The sequence below is a fragment of the Mastigoproctus giganteus genome, chromosome 11 (assembly GCF_048544385.1).
Source record: "Mastigoproctus giganteus isolate SK-2022 chromosome 11, ASM4854438v1, whole genome shotgun sequence".
NCBI classification, from domain to species: domain Eukaryota; kingdom Metazoa; phylum Arthropoda; class Arachnida; order Uropygi; family Thelyphonidae; genus Mastigoproctus; species Mastigoproctus giganteus.
Window position 1 is genome coordinate 137,288,528 of NC_143585.1, and position 20,420 is coordinate 137,308,947.

Genomic DNA, 20,420 nt, shown 5'->3' on the forward strand with positions numbered 1-20,420 from the left:
GCCAACCTAATTATGTACAAAAAACTCAGAGCCAAAGCAAGACAAATTAGGAAGACAGCAAAACGTGACTCCTGGATTAAATTCGCCTCAGCTATTAACAAAAATACTGACACTCGAATCATTTGGAAAAAAATTCAAGCTCTCAATGGGAAATTTCTACCGCAGCAATCTCCGATAATACAATGCAATGGGCAGGACTTATCCTCTCCTACTGACATTGCAAATGCTTTAGCCGAATCTTTTTATAACATTTCTGCCTGTTCCTCTTATGTGATCTCCTTTCAATGCAGTAAAACTGAATCAGAACGTCATAAGTTTAATTTCGCAACTAGACTTTCACTTCCATATAACCAGCTGTTTACTCTATCTGAACTGAGAGAATCTTTGAGCAAATCTCCGAACAGTGCAGCAGGACCAGACGGCATTCACTACAGTATGCTGAAGCATCTGTGTGAAGCCGATCTCGGCACACTAATTACTCTTTTATAACCGGATCTTCTCTGAAAATACGTATCCTCTGTCATGGCGTCATTCCTATATTTGTGCTATTCCAAAACCAGGCAAAGATCCTTCTCTAGTTGAGAATTACAGACCAATATCGTTGACAAGCTGTCTGGGCAAAATCTTTGAAAGGATGGTACATAAGAGGCTCACCTGGATTCTAGACTCCGAAAATCTCCTTTCTGATCACCAATATGGCTTCCGCAAAAACAGGTCCACCCTAGATGTACTTGTAAAAATTGAATCCAACATTCGTAATGCCTTCGTGAGAAAACAACATCTAGTGATGGTCAACCTGGATGTTCATAAAGCATTTGACACCATATGGCGTCATGGTATTATTAAAGATATGCATCAGTTGGGCTGAGAGGACATCTCCCTTTAATAATTCAGAACTTTTTAAAATTGCGTACATTTCAGGTCTGATATAAAAACATGCTGTCAACATCTCACATTCAAGAAGAGGGTGTCCCACAGGGTTCCATATTGAGTCCAACCCTATTTGCGATTAGGATCAACAATATTTTGGAAGAACTTCCAAAAATGATTGAAGTATACATGTATGCTGACGATCTCACTATATCCTGCCAATCGCAAAGCATGAATACTATCGAAAGACAGCTACAAATTGCTTTAACGAAAATTCAATCCTGGACCTTACGAAATGGATATAATCTCGCTGAAGAGAAAACCACTACCACTCATTTCTGCAAACTTCGGTCACTTCATCCTGATCCAGAGCTAAAGATAAATAACGTGCCAATTCCTCTTGCTCACAATATCCGTTTCCTTGGTCTGATACTAGACAGGAAACTGAACTTTCAAGCACATGTGGCCTATCTTCGTACCATCTGCTTGAAGAAATTGAATATCCTTCGGTGTGTGTCATCCATGTCATGGGGTGCTGATCGTCATACCCTCATCCATCTGTATAGAGCTCTCATCAGGTCCCGCTTGGACTATGCCTCTCCAGTATATGATTCAGCGAGGAAAAGTACTTTAGAACGACTAAACACCATCCAGCACTGTGCTTTGAGAATTGCTCTAGGCGCATTCAGAACCTCCCCGGTTCAGAGCCTGTACATCGAAGCTCATGAACCTCCCTTACATCTTCGCAGAAAATCATTACTTCTGATGTATGCCGCAAAAATCCGTAGTCTGCCCTCTCATCCTTGTTGGAGATGTCTCTACAATACTGAATGCGAGTCATTTTATATCAGTAAACCTAATGAAAACCGACCTGCTCCACTTAGATTTAAGGAACTGGCTCAATCATGGAACATAGAAATCAGCAATATATTTCAGGACAAAACACCACCAGATCCACCCTGGGAAAATATCTGTGCAATATATGATGACTACTTTCAACAGTGGGGAAAGAACATGCTGTCTCCTTCCAATATCGCACAGTTACATGCAACTTACACTCTTTCTAATTCAAACGCATGTGAAATCTATACAGATGGATTGGCGCCTCCGTAGCCAGGTGGGAAGGAGCAGCAGTGCGTAGCACAGGCTTCTTGATTAGACCGGGGTTCGAGCCCGTCACCACAAAATATGGAGGATGCGGAAAGGTCAGGGAATGACCGCCGTATATCCCGGAGCAATATGGCCTTAGTTGCTAATGCTCCTAAAAACCAAATAACAAACAAACAAACATACAGATGGATCAAAAACCGAGACCCAAGTAGGTGCTGCTGCAATCTTCCCATCATTTAGCACTTCTGTCTCATTGCCAATAGAATGCAGTATCTTCACTGCTGAGCTCTATGCTATAAACTTAGCTCTGGATCACATTATTGAACATCTAATTCCGTCTGCTTTAATATTCACTGACTCACTCAGTGCTGTCTCTGCCATAAATACTAATACCAAATCCTCTCACCCTGTAGTAAAACAGATTCATTCTAAGTTACTTGCCTGTATGGAATTGAACCAAACTGTGACATTCTGCTGGATCCCAGGACATTCTGGAATAGCCGGCAATGAAAGAGCAGATCATGCAGCCAAACAACCAGAAACCACTATTTCGCAGACTTTTCAAGTTCCATATACGGATTACAAACACATTATCCATAAAGCATGTTATAACAGCTGGTCATTAATCTGGAAAGGTTATCCAGGAAATAAACTCTACCAAATAAAACCGGAACCAAAGCTGTGGCAATCCAGCTTCAGAAAAAACAGAAGAGATGAAATAATTTTAGGAAGGCTAAGGATTGGGCACACTCATCTCACTCACCTGTATCTATTAACTAATGACAGCGCTCCCCAATGTACATCATGTCAAGTACAACTGACCATTCGACATTTGTTAGTGGACTGTCCCCACTTTCAAACCATCCGTTTAGACATCTTTAAGTCAATTTCTAATACGCAGTCATCAATAAATTTATTACAGATTCTGGGAGATGATTTTAATCAAAAAGAACTCTTTACTTTCCTAAATCATATAGGAATATATCATAAAATATAGTTATCACAATTAAGCTAATATTCCATATTCACCATTAGAAAGACACAATATGGCCCTAGCAGCCTATGTGTCGTTAAACACAACAACAACAACAAGGGTAAAGAGAATGGCTTTTGCTTTCATAAGGGTAACTACAGTGGTTTCAGACAGTTTTTAAATTCAGTGGTAGTGGGACCAGTTGATGATGTTATTAACAGCAAATTCCAAATGGGAATCATTCAGGGAAGTAATCATCTAAGCTAAGCTTTTTATACCAACTAAGAAATACTGTTCAAGGGCTAGATCTAAATGGATATCAGATGAACTGATGAGACTTGTGACAGAGAAGGAAAATGTATGGGATGCATATAAAGTATCAGGTGATACAAAAGCCTATGGTAGATATATACATTAATCTCCAATCAAGTCACAAAGCAGGTTAGGCAAGCTAATGCAAATTACAAGTAGTCTCTGGCAAAGAATGCAAAGAAAAGTAGCAAAGCAGAGTTAAATCATTGATCTACTGAATATCAGTGATTTAACTGTTAATGATCCTGCTCAGATAAACTGAATGTCTATTTTGCATTTACACTTGCACATGAATTCTTTACGGAAGGGGATGCCAGAAGTTTATGAAACTCTAATGGGTAGCTAAATGATGTTATGATAACTGAGATGACAGCGGAAGAGAAATTGTTGAAGCTAAATATAAAACAAGGCACCTGGTGGTGAATGAGATCTATCCAGTTATATTAAAGGAGCAAAGCAAACCCTTAGCCAAAATTATAAGAGTGTCTTCAAGAGAGGACCTGTGGACTGGAGATGCGAATGTATTCTCAATTTGCAAAGCGGGATCAAAAGGGGATATCAGTAATTACAGACCCAGTGCCATCATGGTATAGTAGGAATCCAGGCAAATGCTAGGGCACCATTTGGGTAGGGGTGCTTCGCTGTCGTGCAAATTATTTAAAAGGGTGCCAAATGCTTGATTTATCTAGGGTGCAAAAATATCTCACAATGGCACTGTACAGACCGGTTAGCTTAACTTCTGTTCCTGTAAAAATGATCGAGTCACTGGTTAAAGAAGTTTGTAGGAATATCTAGACAGGAATGGTTCTTGCTGTGAGTGTAATTATACTGCACTCACAGCATGGATTTGTTAAAGGACAATCTTGTCTGACCAATCTGATTGGATATTATGATGCAATAACAATTGAACAGGATGCAAAAAGTAAATTCGATATCATATACTTGGATTTCAGGAAAGCTTTTGTTACTGTTGCACATAAATAACTGTCTGTATAAATAGGAGCAGGGTGGTATTAAGAGAAAGTTACTGCTATGGATAAAGGGATGCCGGAGTGGGAGAAGACAATGGTTATTAATGAACACTGCTCTTTATGGACTAATGTTATTAGCAAAGTCCCTCAGAGTTCAGTGCAGGGCCATTGTTGTTTCCTATATTTATTAATGATATTGATGAAGGTATATTATGTTTAATTTCTAAGTTTGAAGAAGATATAAAGGTTGGTATGGTGGTTAATGACAGTAATCAAATTATGCTACTGCAACAAGATCTAGAAAAGTTAGGCAAGTGAGCTGAGAAAAGAAATGGCAGTTTTAGTTTAACATTGACAAATGGAAGCTACTGCTTTTGGGTAGCAGTAATCACAGATTAGCACGCCAATTATGTGGTACTACACTCAGGGTAGTGGAAAATGAAAAAGACTTGGAGGCAATTGTGCAGTCAGATATGAAGTTCTCTGACCAACGTAGACAGTCTGCCATGACAGTTCATGGGGGGTTTTGTCACATTTTGAGTCCTGCATCCAGGTCTGGAGGCCTCATTTTACAAAGGATTAGAGGTGCTGCAATGGGTGCAGAGAAGGGTAATGAGATTGGTGAAGGGAACAAAAGTGTGGTCTTACCAGGAAAGGTTTCAGTTCTGCAAATTGCAGCTCTGGAGACTAGGCTCTTGTGAAGGGATCTTATTGAAGTGTTTTAGGGTTTGAATGAGTTGAGCAAGCTCAGTGCTGATGGTATTCTTTCTGTTGGTCAGATTACGCATGAGGGGACAGAAATTAAAATTGAGAAACAATGGTTGCACGATAGATGTGCAGGAGTTTGCCTTCAGCCAGCAGGTAACTGATTGTTGAACAAACTTCCATCTATTGTTGCAGAATTGGATAGTTTGAATAAATTCAAGAAAACTAGAAAAATTATTATGGACAGATGAATATGGGAAGGGTTTTTTTTTTTTTTTTTTGCTAATGTTTGTAAGCTTGTTATCGTGCATCATATGCCACTGCACTAATACTAGCTTTACAATATATTGTGCATCTAACCATATTAACTTGATTGTGAGAATTAAGAATTATTTGAGGTTCTTCTGGCTTGAAAATTAAATTCCCAAGTTGTATTTCTGGCAGCTATTTTTTTTGCTTATATCCAGTATATAAGGCATACTGTTGTACTTGGTTTGGTTTTTCAGGCCTATATATTGTTTACATTGTTAACCCATGTCCTTCTTCTGACCATGATGGGTTTGTGCAATAATACCGTTCAATTTATCTCAATGTACGATAAAGAGAATTTAATTATTTATTTTATTTATATTGTGATGTGAGGGTAAACTGTGTTTTAGTATTGACAATGATATGGGAGATGTCAAGACAATCATTCTGTAGAAATATATTCTTCATCTCTTTATTCATCTTTACAAAGATGATTTGCAGAAGATGAAGGTAATGAGATCAGGAACATATTCCTGGCTGAAGTTTCACGAAAGGTTAGCCAGGAAACAGAACTTGAGCCTCTATTTCACAGGTCAGAAAAACTTCAAATAGTTCTTGGTCTCTTACAACCATGGTTAGAGGCAAAGTATACCAAGCTGATTGTGAATATAGTAAGGTGTGCTGCGGGTCTAACGGCTCCTGGGGTTTCCCCCATCTCGCGTATTTTCTATGTTTCGGGCAAGCCTGAGATTTTTTTAAAAATATATATATGGTTCATGTGCTATGTGGTGTGTTGTACCCTTTGTTCATCTGGCCTATTAGCCACCAGGCCCCTAGTGGAACCTGACGTTTCCACACCCTGCCACGGGGAGGCTGGCTGGGTGTACCCAATGAGGCTATTTTACTCTGGCGGGTCCTGCCACTTACTTTCCTGAGATTTCAATGGCTAGGACCTAAAAAAAAAAAAAATATATATATATATATATAAAAAATAAAATACATTGGAGAAGTTGCAAGCATAGTTTAGTTAGTTAAGGTTCTTTTAAACATCGTTTGGGGTTTACGCTGAAAGTCTGTAAGGCCTAAACGGTCGGGCATAAATCTTGATGTGTCTTAAATTTTGATGTTGGGCTGATCACTATGTAAGACGACAGTTTTGGGTGGGGAGGCAGAAGACTAGGGGTGGAAATAGGAAGCAAAGGGGTCGATAGAGAAGATGACTCCCCGTTTTTCAGTGGAGCATGCCCATGCCCCACCAGAGGGAAAGAAGGGTGACAAAGGGGAGAAGAGGGTTCTCCCCCTGCGAGGAAATGGGGTTTAAAGAGGATCCTGCAGGTGCAGGATCTGAGAGCCAGATGGCACTCTACTCTAGCTCTGGGACGTTTCAGTGTTGGTCTCTTTCAGGAATTTCGTCAGTGTGATGAGAATTTGTCTTGTCTGGGGTAGTTTTCCCTCAAGATAGTTGTTTTCTCCTTTTCCTGTGAGCAACTTTGATTAGTCTTTTAGGTACTAATGGTGAATTTTATTCTTTGATTCTGGTTTGTTTGAGTTTCTCCGTTGTTCTGGTTCATCCATTCCTTCTAAGTTTAGGCTTTTCTATTGAGTGTTGTTGTCTTCCTGCTGGACAGGTTGTAGTGCAATAATTGTTTTCCTTCTTATAAATAGTTGAGTTGCAAAGTTGGTAAAAGCTACAAACTCTTCTTGTGTATTCAGGAGTTGGGATTCTTGGTTAATTGGATTGTACTGGATGTTTGTAATGAGGCTCGCTCTTATGTCGTCATAATTTTTACATTCATGCATGATATGAGTCCATGATTCGGGTTCTCCACAAGTACAATTTCTATCTTCCGTTATGCCTAGCATGCTTAGTTTTTCCTTAAACAGACCATGACCCGTTAGTAGATACGTAGTGTTAAGGCCTGGGAAAAACCACGGTGGGGCTTTCGGGTGCATTTTTGTCACTAGTGGAAGAAATTTATATGTTATTGCTCCTTTGGTGGTTTCATTCCACCTTCTTTGCCAGGTTTCTGTTAGGAATTCATCTATCCTTTTTTGTTCCCTCTTCCAGCCACTAGTCACGCCAAGGGTTATGCCACAGGTTGTAATCGCGATCGCTTTTTTGTGATAGTACACTAGTCCCACGCAAGCAACTTCCAGGTCAAGGGATAGTGCACCTGCAGTGACCTGGAGCATGCTGTATTAACTGTGCTACTTGCTCTAGTGATTGTAAGTAGTATGTTCCTCTGAATTGTTTCAAGAATTTTCCTGTTTGTTACTGTGCTGGTTTTCGTCATCCATATTGGCAATCCATACATAACTACCGGGATGAAGAGGGTTTTGTAATATGGGGAGAGGGTCTTTTTATTTAGCCCCCAGTCCTTACACATGATCCTTGCTATAAGTGATGTGTATATGCGTATCTTCTTCCTGAGGTAGTTTAAGTGCGGTTTAAATGAGAGATTACTGTCAATGATAATTCCTAAGTATTTTATCTTGTTTGGTAATTTTACTGTTATTCCTTCTACTTTGATTTGTGGTGGCCTGTTTAAGTTTAGTTTTCCTTTCAAGAGAACAGAGTTGGTCTTTTCCGGTGCTAGTTTTAGGTTATTTAGTTTAACCCAATCCTGTAGGATTTGCAGCACTCCATTTGCTTGTTTTTCAAGGTTGGCTCTTGAATCAGCTGCTGTGATTAAAAGTAAATCATCGGCAAAGGCCTGGGCCTCATCCTCCCCCAGATCCTTGCAGAGAAAGTCATCGAGGACAAAGTTCCACAGTAGCGGCCCCAGAACAGAACCCTGGGGGCAGCCCCTGCGAACTGCACACGATAGGCTGGAATAGGGTGCAAGGATCTGCACTTCCTTGTCAGTGAGATAGGACTTTACACAGTCAAATAGATTTTTTGGAAGGGCTGCAGCACGAAGCCTCGCCAGGACGCTCAGCCACCAAAGGGTGTCGAATACCCCAGCGAAGTCCACCGCGATCACCAGGAAGTACTTGCTGGTACATTGTGCAGCTCTGTTAAGGAGATCTCAGATCGCATCAATAGTAGAGGTTCCAGATTTTAACCCATATTGTTTTGAGTTGCTAAGGTTTGCTTCCATATAGTGCTGTTCAATTCTCTCTTGTAGTAGTCTTTCCAGGATTTTGCTCACCGTCGATAGCAAGGCAATTGGTCTGTAGGATGTAGGCAGCTCCGGCAGTTTTGTAGGGCTTTTTGGTATCAATTTTAAGATGGCTTTTTTCCATTGTGTTGGAAAGTGACCTTGCTCCAGGCAGCTATTGTACAGTCTTAGTAAGAGTCAGGGGACGCATTCAGCAGTCTTTTTAATTATCTCTGGTTCAATTAGATCTAAACCTGGGCATTTTTTGTTTTTTGTTCTGCCTGACGCTTCTTGGAGCTCCTCAAGAGTAAACGGCGGTTCTTTGCGGGTGTTTATATATCTTTCCTTTGCATGGCATATCTCCTCCTGCTCCACTGTCAGTTCTGTTGGCGGTTCCACAAATATTGCTGCAAGAATATTTGCAACTGAGTTTCTCCACATTGTGGTCAATGAGCCTTGTGGCGTTTTTGTTGCCACCATAACTTCTCCTCTGGGGAGCTTGCTAGTTATGATTTTGAACGCCACTCCCCAGGGATAGGTGTTTCCTGTTGTTTGGACAAATCTCTGCCAGGTTTCTCTTTTGCTCTTTTTGATTTGTTCCGTGTAGTGATTTCTAAGCTGGCGATACCTGTTTCTCATTTCTGTGACTTCTTCCTGTGGCCAGGTTCTTCTTGCCCTTTGAAATTCTCTTCGTTTTCCCTGTACCATTTTCCTTAGCCTTTGCAGCTTAGGAGTCCACCAAGGCATTGGCCTTGAGATCGGCTTTCTCCTTTTCATGCTTGCTTCCGCCGCCATGGTGATCATTTTGGTCATGACTCCTTGGAGGATTTCCAGATTTTCCATCTCCGATTGTATATTTCTGTGGGCTTCCATGTAGGCCTGTTCTTGGCTACTTAGTTTCCTTTTGAATTTGTCCCAGTCAGCTTTGTAGATGTTGAATCTGTTCTGCATCTGTCTTATAATAGGGATCATTTCCAAGCTTCTGTTTATGGAGTATGTGATTGTCCTGTGGTCTGAAGTTGTCCAATCACTTTGCACTGTCCAGTCGGAGATGTAATTTTCAATATTCCTTGTCACCAGGGTAACATCTATGGTCGATTCCCACAGCATGTTTGAGAATGTTGGAAGGCAGTGAGGTTGATTCATAACAGTAAAGATGGAATTTGATAGAAAGTCTTCTAACTTCTGTCCATTTGCTGTTGCTCATCGATCAGGGGTATAGCTATGCCACTGTGGGAACTGGCAATTTACGTCCGTACCTATAATTATCTTGTTTCCAGCTAGGATTGACTGGACGTTTTATAGATATGCTGTAGCAAAGTCAATTTCTACGCCGGATTTACAATATAGCGCGATTATATAAATGGTTCCAATAGATGTGATCAGCTGGGCACAGGCTGCCCAGGGTGTGCAGAGCTGTTGGATTTTAGTGACAGTTATGTCTGGATTCCTTACTATAATTGCTGCCCAAGGCATATCTTCTGTACAGTGCACGATTTTGTATGATATAGGGTATCCCCTCACCCACTTCTGATGTGTGTATTGCTCCTGCACTATTACAATATCAGTATTTTCCTCGTCTGCTTTCTTTCTGATCTGCTCTACCACTGCTCGGGCTCGCTGCGCATTTAGTTGCTGTTTATTTAGGATCCTGGTGTTGTATGATCGTTTAGAGAGTGTCCCCATAATCGATTCTGGCCTGGTATAAACTCTTTGTGTGGATGTATGTTGGGCAGTTTGGATCTCTGATTGAGTGTGCATGATCTAATTTTAAGCCTTTGCAGTTGGTGCAGTTTGGTTCGCTAGCTGTATCCAGGCAGTTTTTAAATTTGTGCCCTTTTCCCGAGCAGTGGCCACAGGTAGATTCCTTCTGTGTGCATGTATGTGTTGTGTGGCCATGCTTGCAGCAGTGAAAGCATTTTGGTATCACCACATGCTCTCTGAAGCGCAGACTACTCCACTCGATATAGATTTGAGATTGATCCTTGATGACTTGCCAAGCAACCGGAGCTAACTCTATCGTCCAGTTGCTATCTATTCTGTTTCTTGCCTTTGTTTTGTATTTAGGCATAACTATATTTTTTGCTTCCTTGTCTGGGAGGACCTGTTTGAGATTCTTTCTAAAGATTTCCTGGCTAGTTGTTCGGTGTTATGTCAGAGTCGACACCGAACACGACTACTGAGGGGCCCTTTCTTCACGGGATTTCTGCCTTTAATCCAAGTGTCGTTATTTTGATGTTTGTCAAGATCTGCTCGGCTTCCTCTTTGCTTGCCGTTTCTATCACCACTCCCGGGTTTCTAGTTTTTCTTATTGACTTGATTCTTGTGTTTTCAAAGTCACTCTTCATATTTTGTTTAACCTTTTGTTTGATTTGGTTGCTTGTATTTTTCCCTTCTTCTGTTGGTCTCAGGATTACTAGATTTGGGTGGCGCCTCTGTAGCCAGGTGGGCAGGAGCAGCAGTGCATAGCACATGCTTCTTGATTAGACCGGGGCTCGAGCCCGTGACCACCAAATACGGAGGATGCAGAAAGGTCAGGGAATGACCACCGCATATCCCCGGAGCAATATGGCCTTAGTTGCTAATGCTCCTAAAAACAAATAACAACAACAATAACAACTAGATTTAGGGTCTGCAGCAATGTGTTTTTTCTTCTGAGCTTGGTCATTGGTCTTGTTTGTGTCCTCAGGAAGTGTGTTCCTCAGCGTGTCTGCATATGATGGGGTGCGCTGTAGCATTTGTATACCTCCATCAGTCTTGTATGTTTGTAGTGCTGTGATTGCTTTTTGGTGTTCTACCTTAGTTTGAAGTAGAATAGTTTCTAGCTTTGTCCACTGCAGGACTATCTTTGCTCTTATTTCAGAGGAAATTCTGCTGCTGTTATCTCACATTATGGTCTCTAACGCAGCTCTGAGTACAAGCATTTGGTCAAGCACCGAGCCTTGTGGCAGGGTGGGGTCAAGGGGGAGTCCTTTTTCCCCTTGCTTCAGCTCTTCTATTCCTTTAGTTGGTTCTGGCGGTTCTTTAGCCTCACTATTACTCCTGGTTTCCCTGTCATATCTTGCGATGGTATTTTTCCTTTGTCTGCTTCTGGTTATTGTGCCTTGTTTAGGGTCTTCTTATTCTTCTGCCCTATTATTGATGTTCATGTTTTGTTCCCCATCTTGCAGTGCCAATTGGCTATATGGTTGTGTTGTGTTGTATCCATTCATCGTTTCTGTTTCATCTGCCTCCATTTGCTCAGATTTTGTTATAACGGGATATCCGGTTTAACGGGGTTGAAATTTTGTACGTTTTAAAGAGGACTGAAAATGCTGCCGAACGACAACAGTGTCAGGTCTGTGTGATGATTTGAAGCCGCACGTCAACGTTTTGAAAATTTTTGAGTTATCCCCAGAACACAAGTGGGGGGGGGATAAGAGGTAACCAGCGGTGAGTGTGGCCCTAGATGTTGAAATGCGCGTAGCAAGTGGTGGCGGTGATGAAGCTACTGCCAAAGGCTGTATATGGCAACCAGGAGCTCTCGCCAATAGAGGCTTAAGCATTAACACACATGGGGGTCACCCTCCCTGCTCAATAATGCAGATCACCATAGTCACACTCTCCAGTTCAAGAACAATGGGTGAAGCAGTATGCACTGGGATGTCGCAGGCCGTCCCAGTGTAGCATGGCCCAGTAAAAAAATAGTTCCCTACACTAAGTACATGTTCAAAGCACACGATTTTACACAATTCGGCAGTTTACGGTACAGTTTGGTGGAGCGGTCTTTCAGCTCAGTTTTAAACACAATTTGGGCAACTCCCCAGTCAAGTGTAAACTACCAACGTGGCTTCTGCTTTACATCAGTGCCTCTCTATGGCCCTTCTGCCAGCCACATGGTGACCATTGTAGTCTGACAACAAAGGACATAGATAGAAACGCTGGTAATTTACTAAATTCCCAATAGATAATAAAACTAATCTCACCTACGGAATCCTCCAGATAAGCTCTTTCAGGTGGAACACTTTTTTAAACCGATTAAACATTTTAAACACTTAATTTCCACACAAATTCAAGAGTGCGAAATAACATGTCCGGTCGTAACGGCAGCCGGCCATAACACCTGTGAATATAGTGGTTCCACTCCCCCTTTCATCCACAGCATCCAGATTAAGTATCTCTAGAATTCTGAAATAGCCAAATAGTTGCAGCTATTCCTTAATTCCTTAATAGAGGCATACAACTTTCAAGAACTCCATAATTTCCATAAAATTCCTCTCTCATTTTGAAAGAAACTGGGGACCAATGTTTTTAGGTATCTGATAATCAAGGTGTTACAGAACTTTCTAATATTAAACTAATTCTTCCTCTCTCCCCCCAGAAGTATTTTTTATTTTTCAAACAAGTTGCTACCAGGCCAGAAGTTTCACTACTCGAAATGATATTACCAGAGTAGATCAATGAAGGGAAAATTAGGACTACACAAGAAAGCATGATCCATCAAAATCTCATTTCCACAGTCTATTAGCTTCTCCAGTGACATAACAAATGGATGTCACTTCTAGCCTGAGCAAATGCTTATCCCATGTTTACGTGGGGGTGACAGCAGACACTATAGTGGAGAGAAATGTTGCCCTTCTCTCTCCCTCTCATTCTGTGTATACCTTTGATCAACAGTTTGTTGACCATAAGGAATGGAATTGTAGTATTGCAGAATATTGGTGAATGGCTGACCTGCCTGTACAAATTCTCTTGATAATGGGAACAGATCACTCTAGTGAAGTAAAGACTGTGTAAATTAGTAAAGACTGTGGCATAACAACCAAAATTTTATATACACTCTGTGACATTGAAATTGCAGCCCTCAGAAGGAATGATTTTAAGTGCATGTAAATCAGCAGGCAGATAAGCTGTGCCATGATATGCAAATGATTAAAATACAGGAAAAATCAGATGGAAGCTTTGACTGTATAAAAACAAATTCAGTTAACAGACCTCTATCTTGTAGGAATTGATTTCAGAGAATAAGGGGGGGGGGGGGCGTAGAGAATGCAGAAATGTCATGTTGGACACCAATATTAACAACTCAGTGACTTCAACAGAGGGCCAATTATCAGCCTTCAAAAGGCTGGATGGTTACTTTATTGTGTAGCAGAACATGTGGGCAATACCACGGCGCACAGATGTTGGCAACAGTGGTTCTGGGAAGGTCACAAATGCTCATCAAATGGGTAGTGGAGCACAATGGAGGGCTACAGAATGGGAGGATTGTCTTACCATTAACAGGTTTACGCTGCGCCTACAGCCATGCTGGCTACCATTCAACAAGCCATGACATCAGTTGGCTGTTACCTCATCACTTCTCAAACCATTGCGTGTTGACTGGCGGAATGCAGTCGTTTTGCTATTAGTCATTGAATCGATTATCTCTGACCTCTGCCTGTCGTCAACAGCATTTGGAATGATGCTGTGCATGGGCCACTTAGGATACAGAATGCCGTCAAGTGATCTTTAATAATGAATTCTGCTTCTGCTTAGGACCTGATGATCGATTACATAGTGAATGCAATGATCCTAGAGCCATTGTTGAATGCTATATTGCATGCCCTGCTGGTGTTATCGTATGGGGATCAATTTTTGATAGTTGGTCATTTCTGGTGTTCATCAATGGCAATCTGACTGCTCACTATTATGTTTCTGAGATTCTGGAACCTGTTGCTCTCCCCTTTCTTACTGGGGTGCTTGATGCCATTTTTCAGCAGGACAATACCAACACATACCACAGAGGTTTCTCTGAGTGACTTTATAGTGTGGACGTACTGTCTTGGCCAGCTATGACCTCATTTCTCCCTCATTGAGCATGTGTGGGCCACGACTGGATGCCATCTAAGAGCCACTTGCAGCCAGGCCAGATCATGGATGTTCTGCAGGACTAAGTGAAAGAGGCTTTGTAGGTAACACTGCAGAATGCTATTCAACACCTGTATGACTCAATGCTGAGACACTCAGCTGAATGTATTCGCAATCATGATGGATTTAGATCATATTGATCTGTCCATTATAAGCATCATTTTATGACATTAAATGTGTTGTCACATACGTTAGCATCTGTGACTTTTATCACGTGTTTCTTAACTGCTTGGCTGTCATTACCCTGTGTATCTTCTCTGTATTCCTGTTCCTTCAGGATGCTGCGATTTCACTGTTACAGAGTGTAAATATACTAGTTTTATAATTTTATTGATTGTGTTTTATTCATTTTAATAAGAGTTAACCTAGTTTTTGATTTTTATACATGTAAGCAAGCCAGAATAAAGGAAAGTGTTTAAAAAAAATGAACACAGTGTTCAGTATGTCCTAACCATTTTTTAAATAAATGTAAATTGTGAACTGTTATAATTTTCAGTTAACTATAGCCACATTTAATCATTTTACAGTAAAACCTCACTAATTTGAATCTCTATAATTCCAACTGTGTGTGTGTGTGTGTGAGAATTTTATTTATGCACAGGAGATATTTTTCCTAAATGAGAATTTAATGAAAGAATTCCAAATTCAGAATAGTTTCAAAATCACTCAATAGGAAAAATTAAATGTAAATAAAAACATTAAGATATTCTTGTTGTTAGATAATGCATTTATGATATCTGTGGTATCATAATGACAAAACACAGCTCTTTCATCTTCCCCCTGCAAGTTGTATCTCTCCTACCCTGAACAGTCAAAATGCTAAAGCTTTTTCACATTGCAACACAATTTCAGTCGGTTCACTCATTGTCTGAAGGAGGCTTTCACAACACAGACATTAATCTTTCTTTTGCCTCATACAGGAATTTAGGTAGATATTTAGGCAAAAATTACACAAAACAGAAAAGCTATGTGGACATTCAAAAACTAAACATGAGAACCGGCATGAAAATAGTGCCTCCTAATTTTATACTTTCAAATGTGGTACCATTGATCATTTTGCATGCCATTGAGTGGTCACTAGAGGTCTCTAGTTTCACCATACTGAGTGGTGCTGTGATCGGTCTTGTGAGTGCAGCACATGGATGGTTCAAAATGGTGGATGTTACAGATATACATATCAAGCAAAGAGTGGTGATTGAATGTCTTACTAAGGAAGAAATTACACCTATTGAAATCCATAAATCTGCAGCCATTATCAACCCACTGCAGGATGGAAGCCTCCTCAACAATTCATGTTGAGGGAAATGGACCATAATCTGCCACGCTGGTTCAATGCGGGTTGGTGAAATCCATATGTATCTCAAAAATGTTTATGGTGACAATACTGTAGTGTGAGTACAGTCAGACATTGGGTAAGACACTTTGAAAGTAAGGAAACATTTTTGACAAGCCCTGAAGTGACCAACCAGAAATATCAGTAATCGACATTCTGATCAAAGAGGATTGCCACATCACAACATGCAAATTGTGCGATGCAGTATGTTTAGGTAAAGGAAAGCGAGGTTACAACAGGTCTGCGCCCAGTGAGTCCCGAGTATGCTGACACATGAGCACAAAGAAGCCTGAAAAGTCATCTGTACAGAACTTCTCCAGTGCTACGAGCGTGAAGAAGAAGTTTTTTTTTCACGCCTAGTCATGGGTGATGAAACCTGGGTCTACCATTATGATCCTGAAACGAAGAGACAGTCGATGGAGTGGTGCCATCTAAATTCACCACACAAGAAATTCACAAGAGAGCCTTCTGTCAGTAAAGTCATGGCAACAGCATTTTGGGGGCTTGCTTGCGGACTTCTTGAAGCACAGCACCACAATCAACTCAGTTCGATATGTGGAAACATTGAAAAAGTAAAAGCCTGCATCTGTAGAGTTTGACTGGACAAAAGCCTTAATGAGGTTGACAATGCATGACTCCACACTGTTTTTCCATGACAATGCATGACTCCACGTTGATCTGCACATGACGGAGGCCATTGCAAAACTGGGGTGCACTATTCTTTCTTACCCCCTCTCATAGTCCGGATCTTGCACCTTCTGACTATCATCTCTTTGGCCCACTGAAGGATGCACTCCATAAAATTCATTTTGCAGACAATAATCAGCTCAAACACAGTGTTTGCAAAAGCCCTCTGGAGCAAGAGTAAGGACTTTTACAGGACTGGAATAGTGTCTGACTCAGAGATGGCAGAAGTGCATAGAAAATGATGGTGACTTTGTGGAAAAATAACAGTGTTTATTAATGACTGAGGATTAATTGATGTAATAAGGTTTAGTTGTAGGAATTAAATTTTCTGAAGAAAAAAATAGGAGGCATTACTTTCATACCACTCCTCGTAACATTGTGTATCTAATAGATTATCAAAAAGCCTACACACAAATACAAAGGCAATACCAAATAACCAGCTTTAAAAGGAGCTTATTATTATATACACCTCAAAATTCTTACAGTCCAAACCTAGTGCTCACATGAAACTTGCCTGACTTTCCCCCTCTGGTAAATAAAGCCATCATCGTATTTATTTTAATAAAATAAAAATTTTAGTTAAAAATTCATATTTTTTAATGGCCCTGGCCATTAAAATATTTCAGTTTAATAAACATTTTTTTATTAAATGCTATGTTAGCAGCCGACCCCTCCAGTGCATTGGGCCCTAGAACATATTACATTTACACATGAGAAATTCAGGACACAAAGTTGAATTGATGCAGTGAACAAGATTGTTTTCTGCTTTGTTTCCTTCTCTCCCATTTCATGCTATTTTCTCTCATAGAAGAGTATTTATTCACAAACTCATAGTTTAAGTTGCTGATGTCTGAGTACTGAGGTGCACTTTTTCATTTTTGGGGATGTTTTTAATTGTTCTTAATTATTTTAATTTTCTAATTAAATTTATCTCACAGTGCTTACTTATTAAACTTAATTATATTTATACATAGTGAGATAAATTTTTGCAATCATATCGTTCCAAAAGAAAAGGTCTCTTGTAATTTGTTAAATTCTTATATTTATGGCTTTTCCAACATATGAATTTGAACAATTAACTATTTTCACTTCCTCACTTTATGTAATTGGATCACCATGTGATATATGTGCATTTCTTTAAGTTCTTTATACTCTTTACTTCTTTTTCATTTTCAGGGCCAGCTGACAATGCTTAACATTGAAAGATTTGTTTTATTCATTTAAACTACTGATCTAATGTTGTTTAGCCTTGTCCCCCACCCTGTCTCCAGTAATCTACTAGAAAATGTACAAAATCTCTTATGGAGGCATTTTTTTTTTTTTTTTTTTTTAAGTTTATTTTTATTGTTTCCAATTTATTAATCCAAAGTCAACTAAGGATATAATTATTATAGCTGTTGTTAACTTTATTAGTGGATGCTAATTGCTGTTATTTAGAATTTCCTGCATTTAAAGAGTATGGTAATAAAATGATTTATGTTCTAGGCTAAGCTGAAGAGCCACATTCATGATCCTAATGCACCTGAATTAGTGCATTTTCTTTTTACTCCCTTGGCTCTAATTGTGGATGCTGCTAAGGATTCAAATTACAGTTCCAGCTTACCTTCTAGGGTTGCAGCACCTCTCCTAACAAGAGATGCCATAGAATTATTAACCAACTGTTGTACTTCAAAAGAGTGTGATTTGTGGCATAGTTTGGGGGAAGCCTGGACTATTCCAAAGTAAGTACTTTTTCTAATTTACTATTGAAATTACAGTGGCAGACAAAACAACTGCGTCACTTGTGAATTTTGTAAATAATGTGTTTTGTGCTGCATTGTGGATTGCAGAAATGTTCGAAATGCATTTGTTAGATGGGATATATCTCTGTGAATGAAATCCAATAAAAAGACTCCATCTGATATAGCTAACAGCCATAAATATCTTCCCAAAGGGTAAAATGCATAATTAATGGAAATATGAGAAATCATGCAAATGGCAATCATGACAGCCAAACATACATTTTATTGCATTTACGTGTACAAACTGAAATTACAAGTTAACATAATAGTATTATGTACTGTAAATCAGCAAAATAAGTCATCAGTATTTTGTTGTTCCGCAATTACAGCCTTGCAACAATCTGGCATAGTTTATCAATTTCTGGATATACAGTTGCCCTTTGTTGTTGTTGTGCTGAGGATTTTTTTGGCACAAGGTCCTCCTGGGCCATATTGTGCCAGTTCATCATTAACTTATGTCTAAACATTTTATATTATAGTTATCAGAGACGATTATATATATTTATGTGTGTCAAGTATTGAAACAGAGCTTTGAAATCTGCACAAGTTTGAAATCTGTAAAGTTAAAGATTCCTGAAAGTTAGCTAGAGAGCAAAAACCTGATTTCCGGATACTTGAATATTGAGGACACTCTATGAGAATATGTTTGATTGTTAATTGGGATTGACAGAAGGAATATTGAGGAGGATTCTCTCCCATAAGCAAGAACAGATGAGTTATATATGAATGACCAATTCGGAGTCTTGCCAAAATGACTTCTTCTCGCCTGCTTCTCATGAAACTAGAAGTCCACAGTTCAGGTTCTTTTTTAATCTGGAATAGTTTGTTATTGATTTGAGTTTGCCACAGTTCAGCCCATTGACTCCAACATGTTGTTCTAATAATGGATCTATAATCAGTGTATGGCACTTTTTGATGGCAGAAAGATCCATTATCAGGATGTTTAGCAGCATGATCTGCACATTCATTACCTGGGATGCCGACATGACCAGGGATCCAACAGAATGTGACCATCTGTTTGGATGTTCGATATTGATATAATTGGGACCATTTCCCAGGCAAAGATTTAGGTATCTTAGAATTTGCAGCTTGTAATATCTGTTTGGTTATATGGTCAGTGACAGTAATATGTATTAGCCGGGACTGTATTATATTATCATCAAACTGAATTTGGGAGGCATATTCATTCCAGCTTGCCCTATGGAATTTCCAAGTGGGTTGCTGCAATGGGGATAAGTTTACTTGTGTTTGAATCTCGCAAAGAATTGGTAGATGATCACTATTTAGTGGGTAATCAAGAACTTTACCCGTATTGACATATATTAGCATTAGCATTAGTAGAGGCATTTGATGCAAGAAAGCAAGCTTATGCAGCATCAGCCAAAAAAAAAAAAAAAAAAAAAAAAGTAACATATATAAATAAAAATAACCACTTCCACTTCACCCCTCTGTTCGTTCGAAATACCTGTCCAGCTGAGCCTTAAACTTATTTAGGCTATCAACTTCCACGACAAGGGATGGAAGTCTGTTCCACCCACCAACCACCCGCTGGCTAAAGGCAAATTTCCGCACATCTATCCTACATCTGTCTTTCCTCAATTTGAATTTATGCCCTCTCAGGTGATTTTTCTGAGCTAGAGGAAGAATCCCATCAGCATTGAGCATGCTCAAACCATTCAAGGCTTTGTACACCTCTATCAGATCACCCCGCTGGTGCCTAGTTTCCAGACACTGTAATTTGCAAAACTTAAGCCTTTCTTCGTAAGAGAACCCCTTTGTCCCATTCACCAATCTAGTTGCCCTTCTCTGTACTCGTTCCAGCAGCTCTACATCCTTCCTGAAATGAGGCCTCCAGGCCTGTATACAGTACTCTAGGTGTGGCCTGACCATTGCCTTATACAAGGGAATAATCACCTCCTTATCCCTGCTAGAAAAATTCCTATATATCATTGACAATACACCATGAGCTACTCTTGCAGCTCGTCTGCACTGCTCAGAGAACTTCATATCTGCCTGCACCACCACCCCCAGGTCCCTTTCATTCTCTACCACTGTCAGTGTAGTACCACAGAGTTGATACGTTGCTCTGGGGTTGCTGTTTCCCATATGTAGTACTTTACATTTGTCAATGTTAAACTTCATTTGCCACCTCGAAGCCCATCTGCTCAACCTTTCCAAATCCTGTTGCAGCAGCATAGTGTCAGTAGTGTCCTTGACAACCCTGCCAACCTTCGTATCGTCTGCAAACTTGGACATTAAGCCTGATATACCATCATCAATATCATTTATAAATACAGAAAACAATAAAGGCCCCAATACTGAACCCTGAGGGACTCCACTAATAACATTAGTCCACGATGAGCAGTGTCCATTGATTACCACTCTCTGTCTTCTCCCCCTCAACCACCCCTTTATCCATAGCAGCAACTTGCCTCCAAT

At 40.0% G+C, this 20,420-nt stretch overlaps 1 protein-coding gene across 3 annotated transcripts in view; it reads left to right on the top strand.

Moving 5' to 3' along the window:
- The window catches only part of LOC150078460 (epidermal growth factor receptor kinase substrate 8-like), a 234,340-nt gene that overhangs the window by 168,434 nt on the left and 45,486 nt on the right, over positions 1 to 20,420 (top strand). For all 3 annotated transcript variants that reach the window (XM_090384181.1, XM_090384182.1, XM_090384183.1), the window contains one exon: positions 17,686 to 17,921. In XM_090384181.1, the coding sequence (XP_090240307.1) occupies positions 17,686 to 17,921 (236 nt within the window). The remainder of the gene's footprint in view (positions 1 to 17,685; positions 17,922 to 20,420) is intronic.